The sequence below is a fragment of the Gopherus evgoodei genome, chromosome 7 (genome assembly GCF_007399415.2).
Source record: "Gopherus evgoodei ecotype Sinaloan lineage chromosome 7, rGopEvg1_v1.p, whole genome shotgun sequence".
Taxonomy (NCBI): domain Eukaryota; kingdom Metazoa; phylum Chordata; order Testudines; family Testudinidae; genus Gopherus; species Gopherus evgoodei.
The window spans coordinates 105,816,956-105,841,307 of record NC_044328.1 but is presented as its reverse complement, the minus strand read 5'-3'; the positions used below and the strand labels follow the sequence as shown (position 1 = coordinate 105,841,307).

Below are 24,352 nucleotides of genomic sequence, written 5' to 3'. Positions count from 1 at the left end.
ATCTGCCTTGATATATAATATAGAATAAGTCTGTCTTCTTTATTTGTGTGGCCTATAAAATAGGATTGTTAATCTTTAAATTAATAATGAAATGTTAACTTAAACTAATCAAAAGTGGCATGTGAACTTTGGATAATCATTGAATTAAATAATTAAACTCTGAACTAAAGTTTGCATGGCAAAAAATGTACAGAACAATGGCGAGTCCCAAAAAAAGATTGTTCATCTGTTCAAATATACCTAGGAAAATTCCCACAACCATGCTTTCTTGGCACTCAGACATTTTCAGGATCTCAAAATCAGAACAGTAAATTCTAAGCTTTTTGTGGTCTAATGAAATGCAAAAAAATCACCTAAAGATGTACTTCATATTTGTACCTGAAACACACAGTGACAATTTTTAAAAAAGGATTGTGATAAAGGTACTAAGACAAGTACAGCACACTGCCAATCTATACCAAATGTCGTAGTATTTTCTTAAAAATCTTTTCAGGCAAATATTGACTGCATCTCTATATAATCTCTCCCACCTGAGACAAAAAATTATGAATGTATATGATAAAAAAATCTCTTTGTTGAGATAAGTTTTAGGTACACTATTATACGATTTTCATTGCCTAGAACCCAGTTCAGGTCTTATCAACCTATTTTAATCAATATGTTGTATACTTAATTTGATGCACTGTTTAACAGTCATTCTTCTAACAAAAAGGAAAAATGAGTTGTGTTAAATACTGTACACCACACGATTTAATTGTGTGTGTGTGTGTGTGTGCGCGCGCGCGCGTGCGCGCTCACTCTAAGTGTCTTCTCTCTGGTAGCAGACACTCCAACATGGAGTCAAACACCACACAACGCAAATATTTTTGTAAAAAGACACCCATAAGTCACAAAATAGTTTTCAGTTTCCCTGAAATGAATGGCATCTACTATCAACAAAAAAAGATTAATACTTGAACTCTGTACAAACAGTTCTGTAAAGGCAATGCATGGTGTCTTATCAGGCCTCTTATTTTGAATGGAAAAATAAAACAAACAAAAACAAGCAGGAGAAAGATGTGGTTTTATATTTTGGGATAACTGTAAGGCAATTCTCAACCTGTCTGTAGAAGATTGCTCTAGAAGCCTAGATCATTTTCACTCACCTTTTAGTTTAGGAAGAATGTCATCAGTATGCCATCATCACCTGGAGGCAGGGCTACCAAATTTCTCTTGAGTTTCCAAGAGGAAATACCCAAGGTGCTGAGCGAGCAAGCAATAGGAAAGGAAAATATATTTTTAAAACCAAATGATTATGAAGCATAAGTTGTTAAACATGGTGAGAAAAACTGCTGCAAAACTGAAAAACTACATCTTGTATCTACAGCAAATACTTGGCATTTTCACAGTTACGTATGACGAAGATACTGTTTTGCAGCCCTGCTCTCTGCATACTTGTCACAAAAAAATCAAAGCAAAGACAATACACATGATGGAGTTACTGGCTGGATATGCTTTCCTTACTTTTGTTTCTGTAATTGTAAAACAAACAAATACAAGAATTTTTCTTCCACTGCTTCTCCTACCTGCCCGATTGCCCTGAGGCTTTTGCCTGACCAGGCTGATCTTCACTAACTGGAGAAATTATGTCAAATTGTATCGGTGTGTCAGGGGCAACAAGGGAATCCAAGGAAAGTGTTGATAAAGCTGCTGATTCAGATCCCAAAGACCCAGAGCTATTTGTACGAGCTGTCGGAGGCCGAGATTGTCTAAAACAAAACAAAGAGAGATGTAACCTTTTAGATAACAAATGAAACTCCACCGTGGACACAAATATAATATTCTGAAACTTGGGAAAAATAAAACAAGACAAATATTAGAAGAAATTTAAGAGGAACAATACTATCATTACAGAGTAAAAAGAAATGCAATCTAGATTCAATTTCAATCATTTACTACTTTCTCTCATCACTGATACGGCACTAACATGCTAGAATGTGAAATATCCTACAGCTAGAAGTCTGATGCTAATTGTTAAAAATACTGAGAAAATTGAATCAAGACTGTCAAAAGCCAACAAATTAGCCACATGGCATAATTGGTAAAATACCAAAACTCGATATAGCGCTGAATCATTTTTTTCTTAATATACATCATAGAACATTAAAATATTTATCAAAAATTCACTTGCTACATTGTTCAAGAACTTGTTTTTATCCTGTTAAAGATTTTAAAAGTCATTGTAGACAACTGAAACCTTTTCTGCAAATCATGTTATTTTAGAAGCCTTCACCAGACACCCATTAGAAACGTGCTCTTAAAATGACCAACTGTTCTGTAATGTACATTGTTGGCCGCATGCTCTCATGTCTCTGATGGAAGGAAGGAGAGGGGGTGACAGCCTCCAGAGCAGATTGATTTACACGTGCAGCAATTTCCTAAGTAATTAAAAGAAAAAAGGTAACTGAAAACATTTTCTCCAAATTCAATTTAGAATGTTCAGTTTAAGTTTTATTTACATGCAGTAAGAGACACTATAAATTGAACCTATGCTGGAACCACACATGTTCCGATCAATGGCAACACCTGTTAATACCAGGATGATATATGGCCCCAACTCTGTATTCATCAAAATATACATTTATATAACTCACATTTGTTTCACTGACATTAGTGATTGCATAGCAGGGACAACAAAAACCTTTGGTTTCCTATTTACAGTTTAGTTAATTTAGATTCGGTCAGACAAATAGCTCTGCTATTATCCACAAACTCATTATTAGTCCAAAAATTGAAAACTGGTATCACAAGCAACGTTTTCGTCTCACACTGAACTGGCAGATCTACACTTCTCAAGTTTCCTGTATTTAATGAGGAGCTTATATTTCATGGTTCCACAGAGGATTCATGTACAATTTAATATAGTGTCTGTATATTATGGCTTCCACTAGTTCTCAACTCCAGAATGTGATCAATGGAAGGTTACCATTCCGGTACTTCACAACACTGCACCTGCCGAAGGCCTGAGGGAGAAGAGTATCTCATTTGATTTATATACATACCCCACAGGACTAGCAGAAAGCAGTAACATCACCTGTGAGAATGGCTTAGCAGTTGCAAATAAGTGTGAGCATTTATTCAACCAATTACCCTAATTTACAAAGATTTTGGGTGTCCTCCAAGACCTCTGAATAACCAGGGTTATATTTTGCTACCTACTGAATAATCAAGACCACTTTGATTAGCTCCATGTATAGCCTCCTTCCTACACAAACTGTTACTATATTAATTTTGTTCATAGATAAGGCCCTACCAATTTCACAGTCCATTTTGGTCGATTTCATGGTCCAGAACATGTCTTTCATGGCTGTGAATTTGGTAGGGCCCTATTCATAGGATTATTTGACAGTCAGCTCATTTAGAAAGTGAAGTTTTCCATCGTGCATCACAATGATTTGTGATAAGCAAAATACAGGTACAAGTTCTTGAAAAGCAACAACTTTTAGAATGTTATTTACATTTTCAGTAATGCTAATTTTTAAATGTGCCCTCTTTTCATTATTCAGGTGAAAGAAATGTGTATTACTTGCTTATAAATGTTTATAAGTGCTGCCAATACACACACTGCTTTACAAAACAAAGTTACATTTCCTGCCATGAAAAATTTCTAGTCTGAGACGTAAGCAGCATTCAACTTAATTTCATACTATAAAATTAGGTCTAGCAGATCTCTTAAAACGAATACATTTCTAAACTTAAATGCATTTCTTTGGGTTAGTTTTGGGTATTATAAAACAAATGATCAACGTTACCTCAGGGTTTTCACTGAGATATATCTGTTTAGAGATGTTGTTTATTGTACATATCCACTAAAAGAGAGAGGGGAAAAAAGCAAAGCATTAATAAGTATATTGTAGTTTTAAAAACCTGTTTAAATATATCTTAGCTGACTTTTCTTCCCACCACCTCCCTGCACTTAATTTGTCACTTTAAGGAGTGACAGGCCACAGCCTATGTATTTCACTGAATTTGCCATGAAATTCACCGTATAGCAGAATTTACCTCCAGAATATTGCAGCCAGCACCCAATATTTTGTTTTCTATCTCCCTGCCTTACTGAAACTTGCTTGCACTGCCTCTTATTTGTCAACTTTTCCTGAAAGGGGGAGTAAACTGGATTACAATGCATGCTGCCTGCACTGTTCCATGGAGCCTAAGCTAGAATTCAGCTTGTAGCCAGACGTTTGTAGGCTAGCCAGCTGGGCTACTTGGAGAACAATGCAGCAGCAGAGGCCCAAAGAGCTGGGGAGAAGAGCTGCTGAAGCTGGCTACAAGCTCCCCCTCATTCTCTGGCATGCATGGGAAAAGGAGGTTATGAGGTGGGCTGCTGGACATTGTGATGGGAGCTGAGGCCCAGGGAGCAGAGCTGGATCAACTGGGCATCTTACCAAAAAAACCCATCCTCAAAAACAATCCCTGTCAAAAATAACACTAATTTTACAAGTGAGTATTTTCTGCTATGTTTCATAGATGTGCTGGGGGGAAAGGGGTGGAGAGGGGAAGATGGGAATGAAGGGTATAGCCAGGTGATAAAAATATCACAGGAATTTAGGGGTCCTTGTCAAAGTGCATGGGTGCATGCCCTGATGATTGCACCATATATTCAGCAACACCACATAGCAGCATGATTTCACAATATTCCTCTTTAACTGCCTGCTCAGACTTGCATTATAGAAATCAAAAAGCTTATAAATGTTAAGTTTTTATTCTTACATCAAGAAAGTCTATATTAAAAATGAATGCAAAGTAAGAAATATTTTTATTTAGCAAATATTTAAAGGCGTTTAACAGATTTGCTACACACAATTTCTGGAAAACCCTTAATAGATTCAAGAATTTAGTGAAATGTGTCTGGTCAATAGGCTTTACCTGAGCAGTTTGCTAACAGATCCTCTTCAGTTCTAAGCTAGAGAGGGGGAGCTGCCTGGAGTAAGAAAGTTCAGGCAGGGGCAGCCAGTGAGGTCTGCCAAATTCCCCAGATGAAGGAAAAGATAGGAGCAAGCTGTTGAAAGTTCCCTGGGGAGGGCTGAAAGTCCCCTGATAAGGGAAGCAAAGAAGGGCTGCTGAAAGCCTGAGGGCTTGTCTACACTACAGAGTTGCAGCGCTGGTGAGGGGGTTACAGCGCTGCAACTTAGGATGTGTACACACCTGCACGGCACTACCAGCGCTGCAACTCCCTGTTTGCAGCGCTGGCCGTACACCCGGTCGAGCCTCGGGTGTAGAGGATCCAGCACTGGATCACCAGCGCTGGTCATCAGGTGTAGACACTCACCAGCGTTTTTGTTGACCTCCGTGGCATAAGCAGGTATCCCAGCATACCTGAAGAAGCCTCTCTGGTAATCAAGCAAACTCCATTGCCCTGTGCTCACCTGACCCCTCCTTTAAATGCCCTGGGAATTTTAAAAATCCCCTTCCTGTTTGCTCAGCCAGGTGTGGAGTGCAATTAATCTATCAATCACTCAGCGACCATGCCTCCACGCACCAAACGAGCCCCAGCATGGACCAATGCAGAGCTGCAGGACCTCATTAGTGTTTGGGGAGAGGAGGCTGTGCAAACACAGCTGCGCTCCAGGAGAAATTATGATACGTATGGGCAGATATCGCAGTCCTTGATGAGAAGGGGCCATGAACGGGACACCTTGCAGTGCAGGGTAAAAATTAAAGAGCTGAGGAGTGCGTACTGCAAAGCCCGTGAGGGAAATCGCCGCTCAGGAGCTGCCCCCACAACCTACCGGTTTTATAAGGAGCTGGATGCCCTACTTGGGTGTGACCCCACTGCAAATCCTAGGAGCACGATGGAGAGTTCAGAGCAGGGAGAAGTGGGGGATGTTGTAGAGGACGGAGACAGTGAGGCTACTGGCGTGGAGGGAGACACCCCGGAGTCCCAGGACACATGCAGCCAGGAGCTCTTCTCAAGCCCGGAGGAGGCTAGCCAGTCGCAGCAGCTGGAAGCTGATGTTGAGGAGGAAGCTGAGGCTCGTGCTCGTGCTAAGTAGATTTCAATGTTTTGGGAGAGGAGGATTTTGGTTATGGCTGCCTGCATGCATGCCTAAACGTGGAATAGCCCATTGATTTGATCTATAACGTCTTGTAATCTGCCTCGGTAATCTCTTGAAATGTTGCTGCAAGAGCGTTTGCAATTTGCTTTCTCAAATTGATCGGGAGAGCCACCGTGGTCCCTGTCCCGGTCAGGCTAACTCGTCCAATCCACTGTGCAGCGAGGGGTGGGAGGACCATGGCTGCACACAGGCAAGCTGCATAGGGGCCAGGGCGGTATCCACATTCCTGTAGAAGACCCTCCCTCTCTTCCCAGGTAACACGCAGCAATGATATGTCTGGCAGTAGAAACCCTGTTGAGAGTTTAGGGATAATTGAGTGCAGGGCGCCAGATTCACGGTTCCCCAGCCCCTGGCGCTCTGTTTTTACCCCCCACCCTTCCCAGCACGTAGGCAGCCACGCGGTGTGCTCCGGTGTTCCCCGAACCCCCCTCCAAGCAGGTATCCTTCCCTGCGGTGTGCTCTGGTGTTCCCCAACCTCCACTCCAAGCAGGCATCCAGCCCCGCGGTGTGCTCCCGTGTTTCCCACACACCCCCCAGCACGTAGGCAGCCCTGCGGTGTGCTCAGGTGTTCCCCGTCCCCCACTCCAAGCAGGCATCCAGCCCCGCGGTGTGCTCTGGTGTTCCCCGACCCCCCCCTCCAAGCAGGCATCCAGCCCCGCAGTGTGCTCTGGTGTTCCCCGACCCCCCCCTCCAAGCAGGTATCCTTTCCCGCGGTGTGCTCTGGTGTTCCCCACCCACCCTCCAAGCAGGCATCCAGCCCACGGTGTGCTCCCGTGTTTCCCACCGCCCCCCCCAGCACGTAGGCAGCCCCGCGGTATGCTCAGGTGTTCCCCGTCCCCCACTCCAAGCAGGCATCCTGCCCCGCGGTGTGCTCCGGTGTTCCTCGACCCCCCCCCTCCAAGCAGGTATCCTTCCCCGCGGTGTGCTCAGGTGTTCCCCGACCCCCACTCCAAGCAGGCATCCTGCCCCGCGGTGTGCTCTGGTGTTCCCCACCCACCCTCCGAGCAGGCATCCAGCACCGCGTTCCCCCCCCCCCCGGTCAATTCCCACTCCCAAGGGGAAATCGGGGCAAAACCACTCGCCCCATTGCTCGCCATGACTTAGCTTGCCTATCCTCCCTTTGTTATGTGAGAAGGATGCTACCAAAAGTCTAAAAAGTCCTTCAAACTGTGATAATAAACAATGATGCCTCTGTGTATTACATGGTTCTATCTCTCTGTTTTCTAGGGACCTTGACTACTGCAGCCATATCACCGGCCTCACGTAGATTGCAGAACTTGAGACGGAATCCTAGGAAATCAAAAGAGGAATTGATCAAGTCTGTAATGAGCCACTACAACAGAGAAAGTAGGAAGACAGAGGAATGGAGAGAGAAGACCTGTGAATGGAGAAGCACTGTACATGAGTGGAGAAAGACTGTACATGAATGGAGAAAGAGTGTACATGAATGGAGGCAAACAGAAAGCAGGAGAAAGGAATTGTCTGCCAAAAAAACCACAAAGCAGATAAGCCTCCTGTCTCGCCAAACTGAGTCTTTCGAGACTCTTGTAGCCATGCAGACAAATATGTACCGTGGTAACCCACAGCCCTCCCAAAGCCCTCTTCCTTGTTCCCCAGTATTTCCACAAAACAACTTTCTCCAGCAGCCAGTTCCGTATTATCCCCAGCTGCTCCCAACACCTATAAGATCACCTACCAGCCCTGATAACTATAATTCTTACCCTGTTCACTCCACCCCCATTATCCTGCAGCATAGTAATCCTGAAGTGCAGCAGACAGTGAATATTGATCAAAATAGGACATATTAAAACCTGTAAATGTACAGTCCACCACCCTACCCCCTTGCCTGTTATGTACTGTATGTTGAATAAAGTTTTTTTTTTTCTATTTCTTTCACTACGTTTTATTGTTGCTGGAAGTGGTAAATATTACACAGCAAGGTAAAGCAAAGCACATCAAATGCATCAAACATTACTGTTGGCTCTCAGCATCAAATTGCTCCCTTAAAGCATCCCTAATCCTTGAAGCCCTTTCCTGGGCCTCCCTATTAGTTCTGCTCTCTGGCTGAGCAAACTCATCCTCCAGGCGTTGAACCTCGGAGGTCCATTCCTCACTGAATCTTTCACCCTTCCCTTCACAAATATTATGGAGGGTGCAGCACGTGGATATAACAGCGGTGATGCTGCTTTCCACCAAATCTAGCTTCCCATAAAGACAGCGCCAGCGAGCTTTCAAATGGCCAAAAGCACACTCCACAATCATTCTGCACCGGCTCAGCCTGTAGTTGAACCGGTCCTTGCTCCTGTCAAGCTTCCCTGTATATGATTTCATGAGCCATGGCATTAAGGGGTAAGCGGGGTCTCCAAGGATCACAGTGGGCATTTCGACGTCCCCTACTGTGATCTTGCGGTCTGGGAAAAAAAAGTCCCGGCCCTCAGCCTCCTGAACAGGGCACTGTTCTGAAATATGCGTGCATCGTGCACCTTTCCAGGCCATCCTGAGTAAATGTCAGTGAAATGCCCACGGTGATCCACAAGCGCTTGCAGAACCACGGAGAAATACCCCTTGCGATTAACATACTCTGATGCCAGGTGGGGTGGTGACAGAATAGGAATATGCGTCCCATCTATTGCCCCTCCACAGTTAGGGAACCCCATTTCTGCAAAGCCATCTACAATGTCCTGCACGTTCCCAAGAGTCACGGTTCTTCTTAGCAGGGTGCGATTAATGGCCCTGCAAACTTGCATCAGCACCATTCCAACAGTAGACTTTCCCACTCCAAACTGGTTCGCCTCCGATCTGAAGCAGTCTGGAGTTGCCAGCTTCCAGATTGCAATAGCCACCCGCTTCTCCACTGGCAGGGCAGCTCTCAATCTCGTGTCCCTGTGCCGCAGGGTAGGGGCGAGCTCAGCACACAGTCCCATGAAAGTGGCTTTTCTCATCCGAAAGTTCTGCAGCCACTGCTCGTCATCCCAGGATTGCAGGACGATTTGATCCCACCACTGAGTGCTGGTTTCCCGAGCCCAAATGCGCCGGTCCACGGAGCTGAGCACGTCTGTTACTGCTACAAGCAATTTACTGTCTTCACAGTGAGGCGATTCAATATCATTGTCTGACTCCTCACTGTCACTGTCACTCTCACTGTCACTCTCATTTTGCAACTGAAGGAATAGCTCCACTGCCAAGCGCGATGTGCTGGCAACATTCATCAATAAGGTCATCAGCTGCTCAGGATCCATTTATAAAAAAAAAAATCGCAGAAAAAGCGCTGTACAATCACAATGCTGCCACACTGCTCGGAATGTGTACCAAAGCACCACGGGGCGTTGGAACAGGAAGCGGAAAGACAATCACACTTCCTTCCCCTTCCCACAAGCCACAGCGCCGAAATGGGACGAGGTGCTCTGTGGGATAGCCACCCACAATGCACCACTCCCAACAGCGCTGCAGTGTGGCCACATCTAACACCACTTGCAGCGCTGGTTGCTGTAAGTGTGGCCACTCTGCAGCGCTGGCCCTATACAGCTGTACTAACACAGCTGTAACAACCAGCACTGCAAAATTGTAGGTGTAGACATACCCTGAGAAAAGAATGGCTCAGGGGAATTACCTCAGTGTAGATTCTGAAAATACTGAGGGGGTGTGGGGGAGGTCCAGGGACACTGGGAAAAGCCCTGGTTGGACTTAAAGAGAGAAGCCTTAAAGAAGAGGGATGGATACTAACTATGTGGGAGTACTGTTTAATCCCAGGATGGGGACATTAGGTGGAAGACAATCAGATTTCACCATAGTGTGAGCTGCACAAGATGTGAGAAGAGTCTGGGCAGACAGCAGATGAGAAGAGTCACATAAGAACCTTTACGTTGTGACCTTTGAATATAACTGGGTAAATCTGAAGCCTGTATGTAAACAAGAGTGGTGTTTCACTGAAGGAGTCAGTGGCAGCTGCATAGGTGCATTCTTGCTGCAAGGTGGATCTGGGGACCTCAACCCTTATAGAAGAATGAGTGTCGAATGCAACTAGAAAGCAAACAGACATTTGGTTTTTGTTTGAAACATGTATTTGTTTGTTTGATCACCCAGCAGTTGGCAGTGATCTTAGCAGATACTGAAAGCATTAAATGCCTTTCTATACTCCACCTCAACTTCTTGCTAAGGATGCATGATCCTGTGCCTGCTTCTTAACTCAGTTCTAAAGCTACCATCAAAAAGAACCTTAGCAAAGAAACTAAGAGAGCATGACTTTTACAAAATTAATTCTATGATCTTTAGACTGAGCGCTTTTTAAACAAAGTTTGGATGTGGTTTTCCTCGTTTTGCAACAAGGCACTCAGGATATTTCATTTTGGGCTCTCTTTTGCTTTCTATAGCTGGCTGACTCGAAAGAAAAAAAAGAATACAGCACCCCCTTTCCCCCCAAAAAACGTGTGCAGTAAGTGTTTGTTTCTCTTATTGCCAATGACTATGCTGGCCATTTTAACTCCAAGTTAAACCTATAGGGCCCCTATGACAATCACTTTTGCTGGCACAGATTTTTTTTCCAGGGTAGAGACAAAGTGACACCTTCTTGACACCTGTCAGTATGGGTAGAAGAAATCTTCAGGTCACTATTCACTTTGAGCCTCACAAGTAACCTAAGAAATATTTCTTATGTGTAATAAATTATCAGAAAAAGCATCTGAACCACCACACACTTCCTGTAAGCTTACCTCTTCATAATCTTTTTTACTCTCTGCCTGTAAGATCGAAGATCTGAAAGAAGAGAGAATAAAAAAATGCTCAGGCTCATTTATTTGAAAGAAAAAGATCTTTTCAATAACTTTTTGTCTGGAGGTAAATACATACTAAATAGAAACTAAATCTAACTGAAGATGCAAGCAATTTTATTTCTATGGAAAAATCCGGCAAGGATGCACATACAACAATTGAACAATCAGATATTATGGTCTGAAACGGGCTTGACGGTTTCACATCCATGGGTATGTTTACACAGAAACCAGATACAGTGGCTGGCCTGTGTCAGCCGACTTCGACTCGGGGTTGTTTCATTGCTGGGTAGAGGCTTGGGTTGGAGCCTGGGCACTAGGACCCTGTGAGGTGGGAGGTCTCAGAGCTTAGATTCCAGGTGGAATCCGAAAGTCTACACAGCAATGAAACAGCCCACAGCCTGTGCCCCACAAGCACTAGTCAGCTCACTATCTCATACACAAAACAATGACAGGGCCTTGTAAGTGTCCAAACAAGAGAAAAGTATTAATGTAGATGACTCCAACCTTTTTTCTCCAGGATCTAGATATTATTGCACAAAGTAAAGAATTGAATATTGAATCTTCCTTTCTAGAAGAAAAAAGAAGCTATGCTGCACCCTGCTAAATTTGGAGCTTCTCATGAAAAAGCAATACTTATTTTGGTATGACTATCTCAGTTTTAAAATCGCTGGGAAGGGTAAGAATGAAAGATACTCAAGCTATGGATGATTTTGTTGATACAGATACAACAACATTGCTTTTAAAAGTTTTTGATAAAGGATTCTGAAAAGCACTTCATACTTTCTACATATGTAAAGTTATTATTCAGATCACTTTCACATCCATGTGTACAAGACTATTAGTTTTTTTTTAAATATCAACAGAGACACATCAAGGCAAGTTGTTATGCAGATGTTTGTTAAAACAATTAGGCTATTATAAAAATGTATAATAATTTTGTAGTGGTCTCATAGGCTATCAGTGTGTGCTACAGCACAATCAAGATATTTTTATGTTCAAATGGCAAAGAGAATTCAGCCCTAACAACATGCTATATACACCAAATGGTTCTAAGGTTGAATGTTGGGTTGTGATGAATGCAAGGTAATGCAACAGTACTTATACTTCATTATCTCAAAACACCAATTTATGGCAGAATAGTTACATTTCTAATACAATATAATACACCATCTACCCATATAATGGATTTTTGTTGTAAGTTATGGTTAATATGTCAAAACAGTTATGTGCTCTTTAGAATGAAATTGCATTACAAACACATTTACGGTTGTGTTCAAATCTTATTTAAAAGTATATTCAAGCTTGGGTACACACTTAGTTCACAGATATCATACACAAATCAACAGCTCATTTTCTGAGAGTCCAGGACTGCATTTCATGCCTGGAAGTCTAGTCTATGGACATCAGAAGTAAGAGGTTACACTTACAGCTGTATGGAAGGATTCTGGTGCTTGTGGCAAACGCTAGATGTTTGAACTGACAGCTCAGCAGAAATTGCAAGAATTACACTGAATTTTATCTGCTTGACATCCCAGTTATTTAGAACTAGACAAACCTAAGTAATACTAATAAATGTGTTTACAGTGGTACACTGTATTTATAATAAACGTCTTGTTAATAAAGTAAATATGAGGGTTAAAATCCAGAAGCATTGCTCCAACAACAAATGGAAAACTATCCACATGCTAGCATTCTGAGCCTCACTTAATACATACTCAGATTTCAGTGCAAATGTTTTGGAATTATCCAAAAACATTCACACAGTTTAAATGAATATAGATTACAGGTTGATCAACATGCAATGTAACCATTTATGGTTATGAAACTGTTGTGGGCTTTGATTATTTCAACCTGTTATCAGCAGCTCCATGTGGCTGTTGTTTAGGATATGGTGGAGAAAAAAAGGCAGAGTCTATAGGGTTGTTTAAAACAAAAAAAACAAAACGTTCAATTTTTAACCAGCCAAAATTGAAATTTGTCTCTTTTTTCAGTTAATGAATATAGTATCATTTACAGATAACACTACCTTGAGAATGAATACTAACTTTTTGCCATCAAAAGATGTTATCTGAAAGCAGTATCTTCTGTCCTCACAGTCCACAGCCATTACGGAACAGTTGTCTATGTCCATGACAAGTCCTCCAGCTACGTCACCTCTTGCCTGACTCATTAGGTTTCCACCCTGAGTAAAATAAAACTGTCTGTCCCAACTGGAAGACACCAGCCCAGTCTTACTGAAACAAGAAAGACGACACTGATTTAGTGGATTGCATATTTAAGCCAGACCCCTAAGTTAGAAAAATACAAAAGAAATCAGAAAAACAAAACCTCCAAGTCTTTTTATGAAAATAAAACCAAATAGATTTTCACTAAATCCTAGATTAATTTATACAACATAGTTGGTTTCTTCACCATTTGTACCAGTTTACTTCAAGCTAAACAGATTTAAATATCCTACAGTTGTACAATGAACCATGTAAAAGTAATATACTAGCCAACTGTTACAGCTGTAAGAAACTTAATTAGAAGTAAAGGTTAAAACAATTGTGTTTTAACCAGTGGTGTTTAGGTTGTTGCTTTATGGGTCACAAAAATCAAAGGGTCTTCTTTTTTCCTTACCTCTTTGGTGGTAGGATCAAGAGTTCTTTAACACAAAAAATGCATTTTGTTTTAATCCACTGAGAATACTTAATTTAGATATCAAGTATTAATATCAACATAGCCAACTAAAGATCTAGCACTTTCCACCTAATTTATTTATTTGATTCACAGGAAGAGACTGCAGGAGCCATGGACCACAGCATACAGCCTCTGCAGATCTATGTAAGAGGAATTCCATGATACATAAACTGGGGTATTGCACTGAGAATACCCAACACTAGAACTTCATCTTTGTTTTTGTACAGGTCTTCTCACTTCAACATTAGCTACAAAAATTGAACTATTTAAATAATTCAGAGTTTAAGCTCAAGAAAGTACTTTTCCTCTAGGTTGATGTTGTAACATTAGTCTGATTTTTATAAAGTTCACCATGTATGCAGAACATGGTATAAACTGGGAACACATAAAGTTTATAGCTTTCATTCGTTTTTAACCAATTGTAAAACCAATAAGTCGCCTTTACATATGTGGACCACCACCTCCCTCTAGTGGGCCAAAAAGGACTCCTTTAAATTGCCATTCATGTTCTCAAGTCTGTTTAGTATAATGCATAATGTGTTTTCCTTGTATTTCAAAAGTACAAGTACAAGTACTTATTCTACCGTAACCCAAACTTTTATCCTAAAGTTGTATTATACATAGATAAAGAGCAACATAATATAGTATTAATCCTTCAAATACTGGCTTTTTCTGAGATTACAACCCAACTAATACTGAATAATACATATATCTCCATATTTCTTTTGTAGGCACAAATATCCAGGGGATTAAGTTTCTTTAACAAAGGAGCATAATTTCTCTAACCACTAGTTGAAAATCAGGAAGTGTCTCTCTATTCCTGACTTCTAGGCTCTTCTGACTATGAGGAAGTCACTTGATCTCTCTCTGTTTATGTCTCCATCTTATGGCATTAAGAACACTTACCTTTCTTTTAAGATCACTGAATGAATAATGCAAAGTATTAATAGGTGGGCCAATTACTAAAATCCAGAAATTAATGCCAACTAATACACAACTCAATCTATCATGTGAGGAGAATACAAAGAAAGGAAGCATGTCAAGCTTCACTGTGGCTAGTTCAATTTGACCAATTAAAATGTGTATGTACAATCCAAACTTTTTTTTTATAAATATCACTTCTTTATCCAAAGTGCCTTTTTTAAAATGAGTAAAGTTATTCTGACATTTTAAAATAATAGTAGGTAGCTTACTTCCTTGCATTAAGATAGCCAGCTTTCCGTGTTAGATTTCTATGGACAGGAAATTTTGTTGTATCTGGATCAGGTAAATATAATGGATCACTGGCTACTTCCAAGTCCTCTATGGTCTGCTGCATGGTTTCTACCTCAGAATCCATTTCCCGGCGAACACTAAAATAGCATAAAATACCAAGTGTTATTAACAGAGATGATGTAGCAGTAGGCAGACTCAAAAAAGAAAATTAGTGAAGGCAATATTAGGCATTAAAGAAACAATTAAACGAATAAGAACAAAAACTTACTTTTGTACACTTGTCCCAATATTGGTTAAAAATTCTTCCAGCTGCTCAGTAAGATTTTCTGAACCCATTTTAAAGAAACTTATCTTAAAATAAAAAAAAAATAAAAAAGGAGAGAGAGAGAGAAACTATTCATTTAACAAACCAAACAAAACCCATCTATTTATGTTTTTTTAAAAACCCTAGTAAGAGATCCAATAGTAGGAACATTGTGATTGTGAGGATATCCATCCTGCTGAATCTAAAGATTTTGGAACATGTCCTTCATGCCTTACAACACTGCTCAGATAAGATGTAACCAGAATGCAGCTGTATTGTTTTGCTTAACTGCAGATGATATTCCAATTTAGTTCCTACTTCTGCTTCTCTTCTATAGCTCCAGCACAGTAGTACTCATATTGAAGAAGAACATGGAAGCATTTCAATCACAGTATGAGGATAAAATAAACCTTTTATGAAAGGAAAAAGGAGGCTAAGTTCTCTGGTAATGACATGTTCTGACAAGGTATCTATATTAGCTTATTTTTTACTACAAACTTTTGATCTGTTTGAGCACACAAATTATTATCATTGTGTCTCCACTTTAAAAGACTGATCTTATGGGTAGTTCTGCATAAAAACAAAGTAGGAGATTTGTGTATTCCTGGCTCCAGTGACATCTATGGGAGATTTACCATTGATTTCAATGAGGTCAGAGTTTCATCAAATATACTCACATAGCAAAGAAAATGAATGACGACTCAAATTCTGTAGCCTGATCCATAGATTATGTATTAATTATATTGACTACCTAAGAATTCCAGTTATCACTTTCAGGGTTGACAGGTTCTTGCCCCAAGATCAGGCACAGGATTACTAAAATTACCATAGAGTTGGGAACCCCGATGTGCACAATTGCAACACTCACATTATAGGAATGCTTCTATATTTCCAAATAGTTTATTAATACATTTAGGAAAGTCACAAACACTAACTCAATGAGGTAGATAGAGACACTACAGAAGTGCATCTGCATGTCCCCTATACTCACATCAGCCCTTGCAGAACAATCTGAAATGTCAGTCATTATCTTCCTCATCACCATCACTTTCCTCCTCATCATCAGTGGCCATCATTCTGGCCCTTTTCATGGGCTACATCTCTCTCTTACCCCCAAAGGCTGGGATGCAACTTTTCTGTTATTCTAAGGCCACTATATCTAATGCATTATTCAGTAGGGGTTTTTCCTCATTTTCCTTATTTGTATTTCCTCATCCTACTAATGTTGAGGTGTTGTTCTTCTATAGGTTAGTATATTGATATATGTAACTACCACTCATGGTTACTACTTCCATGTTTCTTACCGTAGCACTTACTGGAACATTTCCACATCCTACTAGTGAGCAAGCTCTTTTTTGTTCCTAAAATCAAAAGGTAATCAAAAGGCTGATCTATGCCAAGGGTTACAGCCTACCTAACGACCCTTATGCTAGCTTTCGCATCAGCTAATGTCTTACAGGATACAGGATACTGTAGGTTTCTTGTGTTACAGTTGAATATAATGAAAGCAAGAGAGTGACTATAGTAAAGGCAAGCTTGTGGGCTAGTTTCTTTTCAAAACTTAGTGACAGAGGCAGAAAGTGATTTGTCATATTCTCTCTGAATACATATGTAAAAAGAAAAGTGAATTTTCAACAATTATCTTTAGTAAGTTATCTACTAACCTGAGCCAGAACGATTGTGAACACCATTCCATTGCCTCCAGCATTCCAGCAGTGATGAGATTGCAATGACTGACTCTAGGGATATGTCTACATTGGGCCACAGTGTGAACTATGGGGAGCATGAGTTGCAGAGTTCACCAAATTGTTGCAATCTTAATTGCCTCATGTGGACACTGCTGGCGTGAACTAAAAGGTACCTAGCTTGCATGACCATAGTCCCTTTTCAAACAGGACTATTAACACATTCGGTACCTTTTAGTTCACACCAGCAGCATTCACATGGAACAGTTAGATCACAAGACTGCAGTGCAGTGTAGACAAGCCCTCAGAACAGCTGCCAAAGGAGAGTAATAGCACAAGCTTCCCCATATCATTCCCTCAGAATGTGCTTCAACACTGAACTGCAGGAACCCTTCTCTTGCAGGTGAGAAGACCATACCATTGCTATAGTCATTCAAAGCTTAGCTTCTCCGCGTACTTGTCAGTGCCAAAGATTTACTCAACAGTCACTAACAATGCTGTGAGAAAGTTCCTACCAGCAATGCTGTGAAAGGTACTCTCCAGCCTTATTTCAAAGCTACAGCTTTCAGTGTTTGAAATATTCACCTGAGCTTGCATATATCCTAGCAAGGGTTCCAGCATGGCTATTTTCTTCTTGTACTGAAGAGTATTTAATGCACAGAAATAATGCATCATAGTCTGATGCTGTTTCTTCTTGGAAGTATACACATCTTCTGTAACTTCATACTTGACCTAAAGAGAAAAAAAATTACAAAGTTTGTGACTCGTTGTTTAGCATATCCTTTCTGTACAGGTTTTATTTATAACCAGCACTGAAACTTTACCATAAAAAAAATTCACCATACACAAGAAATGGCACTTTTTGCCCCATGAGTCCTTTTCTAAAGATTATGGAGGAGGAATCAATGGTAACTAAACCCTGCATTCTATTTTTCTAGCACAGAGTTCTCTCTTTAACCAAATGTACCTGAATATAATATTGCACCCTTAGACTCAGAGCATTTTAAAAATATGACATGCCATTCCTACAATGAGAAAGCGGCTTTTGTCTGCTGTAAAAAGTTGTCTCTACTATTAGAACCTGATCTATCAGAACTTAAGAAAAAAGTCTACTCTGTAGCATATTATTTGCCATCATTGGAGATTATGTCTATTCTAGAATATTTTGGTTTCTCTCCTCTAAAGAGGCTGCTTAAAAGTACGTCTCACAAACCTTTTCATTCTCTCTTCTTTTTGACAGCCGACTGTATCTGTTAATGGCAGTATCATGATCTAAATAATAAAATATTTAATATCTTATAGTCATTTAATAAATTAAGCAAATGTATAACATAGAAAAGATACAATAATGGACAATATTTAAATTCAATGAAACAAAATAAAACTACTTAGATTTTTAATGGTTTCTTTCACTGACACTTGGAACACAAAGCTCTCCAAAATTAAAACATTAAACTTTTAAAAAATGAGATCTCATGAATAATTTTTGTTCTCTTGACTATCGTTCCACTACCCTAGCTACCTAAGCTGGAGACAAATTCTAAACAGTTATACAAGTATCCTCACAAAAATTAGAAACAGAAACTGTCAGGAAAACTTTCCCTAAATACCTATTATTCTTCAAAGTGGTCAAGCCACAGTTTCTGAAATGAAGAAGCACTTTTATTAATAAAGTTATTTGCATATTCTGTTCTATAAAGAAAATAGATTCCATCTAAAACTTGCCCACTTTATTAACATATACGAAAAGGATTAACATTAAAAGAAACTGACTGAACAGTGCATTCTCCTCTCTCCTGCAAACACCAACTACATTTTTAAACCATTACCACACCTAACACAGAAAAATAAATATGAAATAGCAATTTCAGGGAACTAAACTTCCATTAATTAAGCCAATCCCTATTTCAGAGCACAGCAATTCATAAACCAACTAAGACCTAAACAACAATACACTTCAACAACGAGTCCAGTGGCATACAGACTAACACGGCTACCCGCAATACTTAACAATACACTTAGTCATTCTATTTTTACTATATTTAGTGCTTTGTTTCCATTAGTTAGTAGTAACTGCATTAATTTTCAGTTATGTTTTCACTAAAGGAAGTTGTCACAGGCTGACTGGCCCTTTAAAGGGAGTCAGGGCCAGCTTTGCCTGTGACAGAACAGCTACTCTCCGAGCTGATCCTTATCATCTAGGAATCAGAAAGCCCTGCTCGATTATTAGACCTAGCCAGGAAGGGGTCAAAGAATGACCAGAAAGGGCAAGAGAGCTCAGTTGAAGGGCAGTTGGCTCCTCTGGAAAGCCCTGGAGAAGGGTAATCTCCAGGTAAATAGGCTGAAGGAAAATTGAGGGTTACAGGAGGGAAGCTGCTCCTGGGTCTGGCCTGGAAAATAGACTCCCAGAGGGAAAAAGCGCCCTGAAAGTCAGTTCTTTGTAGGAGAGCAGAAAAGAAATAAGACTTGGGCCCAGGAGAAGAACAAGATCCTGTTTGTTTACATGGCACTCAGGACTATTGTCTAAGTTTGTTACTAATACCTTGCCAGTAGGTGCTGGGAGAGATTACTATCTGTGAGTTTCCTGGGAAGTGCTGGGGGACTGAGGCAGGGTGAGTAGTGCCAGGGCAGGGCTATGGAGGCTCACCTTGCCACATGAAATTAGTTTGTTTGGACTCCAATTTTCCATAAACCTTTGAGACTCAAGACTGGGATTTTCAAAGAAAGCTAGGAAAGCTATGTGCATTGAAAATCCCTTTTAAATCCCCACCCTACCTCCTGATTTTATATTCTGTTATACAAATATTCACGGGAAAATTAAATGTTTACGGTGTACTTACCATTGCTGGCAATTTGGAAAACTTCTTTTAAAGTCAATATCTCTGCAAAGAATATTATATTTGAGTAAGAGACCAATATCAGAAGAAACTATAACATCATTATGTGAATATTTGATAGTGTTTTAGTTTTTTTTTCTTTATAAAAAAAGATTGAAGAAAAGTGGCCTCTATCTCTGGGTCCATGAGAACTTCAAGCACTTCCACAGCTAGGTAATTGGTGTGAACAGGAAGTGTTTGTAGAGTACATAAAGAAGGACATGGTCTCATTAGATGTTAAATATAATCTCAGTTGCAGGTTATGCACTTGTGTAATGAGCAGATTTTCAGCTGCCACTATGGCATCAGGAACCATCTTCGATAACCACTAAATAGTTCACGGCCACCCTTGAGGACTATGAAAAGTAATTTTAGACTTGACAGGAGAAATACCATTGCTTTCTTGTTCTGAAAAATAAGATTGTCTATTTTGTTCCATAACCACTTCTGCAACCTGGCATTGCACCTACAGAAAAGAAAAATAATCTTTTCTGAAATTCACAAAGAGTTATCTGGATTATGGCAGAGCCATTGTTTTTCCTTCAGTTTAGTGTCTACAGTATTAGTATGGAATGTCTTACGTTACAAATTTTAATTAGTGTTTTTAAAAAAACTTCACTGTATTTTACATATTTGAAACCAATTTTCAATAGTCTAGTAAATTTACTATGCAAATAAAATCTACCATAATTACCAACTTCACATTATTAAAGAAGTGCATCTCACTTTGTTAAATATAAAATAAAGTGCTCACAAACTATAAGCATTTGCTAAAGCCAACTATTTCACCAGCAGTGTCAGGTACATCATCTTACAAATCCAGACCTATTATACTGTTGAGCTACCCCGAATAGAGACTGCCAGTCATTACAAGTTTATATGGTGGCATTAGATGCGGACAAACATCCTTAGGAAATAGACTACAACCTACAAATTATTTAGATCTTTGAACTGAAACCTGATTTTTATTGGGATCACCTATGTGAAAGGCTATTGCAAAAACTAGATCTTGAACAGGACTGTTTATTTGCAGAAAGAAATTGACATGTTTGTTGACATGACATAGGGTTAATTCCTTTAAACACGAACAAAGTTTTGTAAAATATTTGTTTAGCAGTTCTAATCTCAATGATTTACATTAAAAATATACAAGTTTGAGACAGCTGGGGTATACTCAGGTGTAAATTAAGGAATGTAGCCTGTAATTAGGTAGAGCAAGAGCTATGGATAAAAACCACTATTTGAACCAGTTGACTACTCTACCTTTTAGATCCCTTTCTTTAAATTGAGTAATGGGAAACATCATGGCATCAGCTAGTTGAGTTGAAAGCACTGCATGACAAGAGCTGAGCTGTAAGGAGGAAAAAAACAAAAGAGCAAACAGTCAGCAATGTAAGTAGTTTTTGGAAAATATTACTAATTCCAATTCTGCTTGGCTTTACTAGCCTCCATGAGCAAAGTTGCTTTGGTATAAATTTCACTTACAGATGACAACCAAGTCTTTAAAATATCTTTCCTGAGCTTCAGCCATGTTTGCAAACTACTTCAAGCTAAAAAGGACATTCAATACAGAGTTTTAATTTTAAATGTATGTGTTAAAGTAACTAAGTCCCCCTCAGCCTTGAAGCTAACAGCATGAAGTACATGTTGCAGTAACAGAAGGATTTTTTTAATTCAACTTTTGTAGGTCACCTTTAGGAGAACATAAGGTTACACACTGTAGATAGACAGCTATAAAAATATAGTCTTTGTATCTATGTGGAGGAATGTCAAAGCACATTGAGATCCTGCAGGTGTGTGTTATTATAAAATAGGCCAGTATGGAAAAGACTTAATTATGTTCGGTCACTGAATAAAGCCTATAGCTTTTTAGCTGATAATTATACCCCTTTATTGAAACTTTTCCTCTCTTGGTTTTCAATAGAGCTGACTGGAAAAAAAAAATCAATTTCTGTTCCATGGGAAATTTAGAAATGTCTAGTTTTTGTTTAGGACTAGAATTAAGCAAACTGCAACAAAATTGATGTTGCAAGCTCCAACCCCGAGGCTCCTGGTTCAACCATGGCTCACAGGATCTGTAAGCTCCTGGTCAGCAGTGGACTGAGAGGGAGCCAGAAACTTAGATGCCCTGGCAGCCAGAGCAGGAGCTGACCAGGGGGCTTTGGGCTTTGAAAACGGGTGCTTCCATCTCTGTAGCAGAAAGCCTAGAAACCCCGGGACTAGCTGCATGTCAAGGCTGCCCAGAGCCCTGGACTCTGGGGTCTCCAGCCCCAGGGCAGCCTGTATGTTGGGGATGCCCCAGACCCTGGAAGCTCAGATTCCCCAGCAGCCTTTCAGGCAAACTGTTAGGCTATTAGGCTTGGTTTTATCAGAACCTTGCCTGTTCACTGGAGGACTGAACCACACATATTTCTGCAAAACATTTTGGGTCTGATGAATCTGCATTTTCCAACAAAACTGTGTGTGATGCTGTATGGAATATAGGTGACCATTTATAATATTATTTATATCAATATTACAAAATTGCAACGAATCTTATACAAGATATGCCATGTAAGATATCAGGAGAAAAGTTATGATTTGCTAAATAGGACAAGCTTGTTTATATGTATGTATCATCTTTGAGTTATGAATGTGTGGTATATTTGCTATCTCAAACTTGTGCTGTGTATCTGGGTGATACCCAGACAGACTGGCATCACATTATCCAGCCCGCTCTATGGCCAATCAAAAGCAATCAGCTGTACAATGAACCCATTGAGAGAAGCCAGGGACTATGCCTATGAGTCAGCAGGACCTGAAGGGACATGCCTGTGGACAGGGGACTCCAAGAGCTTTCCCTGGTGTTGCTAACTTAGCAACTTTGTCACTAGATTTAATGACTTTTTGGTTTCCCTAGTGAGAAAATAAGCATCAAAGTGACCAGTGACAAACCTAGTGACTTTCACTGTCAATTACAGTGACATTCAGAGAAAGAACAGCAAAGAATCCTGTGGCACCTTATAGACTAACAGACGTTTTGGAGCATGAGCTTTCGTGGGTGAATACCCACTTCCTCAGATGCATGTAGTGGAAATTTCCAGGGGCAGGTATATATATGCTAGCAAGCAAGCTAGAGATAACGAGGTCAGTTCAATCAGGGAGGATGAGGCCCTGTTCTAGCAGTTGAGGTGTGAAAACCAAGAGAGGAGAAACTGGTTCTGTAGTTGGCAAGCCATTCACAGTCTTTGTTCAATCCTGAGCTGATGGTGTCAAATTTGCAGATGAACTGAAGCTCAGCAGTTTCTCTTTGAAGTCTGGTCCTGAAGTTTTTTGCTGAAGGATGGCCTCCTTAAGGTCTGCTATAGTGTGGCCAGGGAGGTTGAAGTGCTCTCCTACAGGTTTTTGTATATTGCCATTCCTAATGTCTGATTTGTGTCCATTTATCCTTTTCCGTAGAGACTGTCCAGTTTGGCCGATGTACATAGCAGAGGGGCACTGCTGGCATATGATGGCGTATATTACATTGGTGGATGTGCAGGTGAATGAACCAGTGATGGTGTGGCTGATCTGGTTAGGTCCTGTGATGGTGTCACTGGTGTAGATATGTGGGCAGAGTTGACATCGAGGTTTGTTGCATGGATTGGTTCCTGAGCTAGAGTTATTATGGTGCAGTATGCAGTTACTGGTGAGAATATGTTTCAGGTTGGCAGGTTGTCTGTGGGCAAGGACAGGCCTGCCACCCAAGGCCTGTGAAAGTGTGGGATCATTGTCCAGGATGGGTTGTAGACCCTTGATGATGCGTTGGAGAGGTCAGAGAAAGAAGACACCAATATCTAGTCACAAAATCATTCACAAGCAGCTCAATAATGTTAATAAAATCCATTCCATGCTCTTCTTACTACATTCTGTTGCACACCAAGTCAATGTTATTATGTCTCAATTGAGCATGTACTCAGAAGGAATTACATTCCAGGGCTTCTTGGGCTGAGATCACTATAATTTTCAGGCGAGGAAAAGAAGTTTGTGGAAGCTAATTAAATACTTTGCTAAAGCCAGGTGCACTTTGGAGAGAGCAGCACATTAACCAGGGCTTGTTTTTACCCAAATGTGTTCTTTCTCACTGTTCCATAGTAGGTAGCACACCCTGTGATGCAAAGAAAGATGGCTAATGAAGTGGGCGGAGGGAGAGGGGGGAAGAGAAGGCAGGTGAGCCAGTGAGGAGAGCCACAGGGATGGAAGGTGGGGTGGGATGAGACAGGACCATGTGCCTCAAAAGGGAGGGGAGGGGCACTGTGCTTCCCTGAATGAAGCTTACTACAGGATCAAAGATGGAGCTGGCTTGATTTCAGTTCCCCTTTACTCCTTCTGCTGGCTTGGCCTGGGGTTAGCTGCCCAGCTGTTTTCAGAAATTAAACCCTGGAAGCCGGGGGAAGGGCTCTGGCTAGCAGATTTTTGTTTTTAAATCTATTTCTTGGTTCCCTGCGCCAAGCTCATGTGAGGTGAATGTCCTCTTCTCACTGGTTCTGGGCTTTCCCTTTCACTAACCTGTCAGCTCAAATCCAGGCTGGCAAGAAAGGGAGGCTCAGCTGAAATTAACTAACCCCAGCCAACCTGGGCTGCAGTGTACAGAGCACCCTACCCAATGAGCAGACGGCGCCCTCCTAACTATGACAGTGTACTGTCGTAGTTGCTTCTGCTGTGCAACAGAATGTAGTAAGAAGAGCATGGAATGGATTTTATTAAC

The 24,352-nt window shown here is 40.7% G+C and overlaps 1 protein-coding gene across 1 annotated transcript in view; it reads right to left on the bottom strand.

Annotated features, from left to right (window-relative positions):
- Positions 1-24,352, bottom strand: part of APPL1 (adaptor protein, phosphotyrosine interacting with PH domain and leucine zipper 1) — a 53,306-nt gene that overhangs the window by 14,322 nt on the left and 14,632 nt on the right. Inside the window, exons 5-15 of the mRNA XM_030570510.1 lie at positions 20,890-20,977; positions 19,591-19,632; positions 17,964-18,022; positions 17,336-17,482; positions 15,030-15,112; positions 14,740-14,898; positions 12,913-13,101; positions 10,808-10,850; positions 3,792-3,848; positions 2,326-2,417; positions 1,566-1,748 (exon numbers count right to left, since the gene is read on the bottom strand). Of these exons, the coding sequence (XP_030426370.1) occupies positions 1,566-1,748; positions 2,326-2,417; positions 3,792-3,848; positions 10,808-10,850; positions 12,913-13,101; positions 14,740-14,898; positions 15,030-15,112; positions 17,336-17,482; positions 17,964-18,022; positions 19,591-19,632; positions 20,890-20,977 (1,142 nt within the window). The remainder of the gene's footprint in view (positions 1-1,565; positions 1,749-2,325; positions 2,418-3,791; positions 3,849-10,807; positions 10,851-12,912; positions 13,102-14,739; positions 14,899-15,029; positions 15,113-17,335; positions 17,483-17,963; positions 18,023-19,590; positions 19,633-20,889; positions 20,978-24,352) is intronic.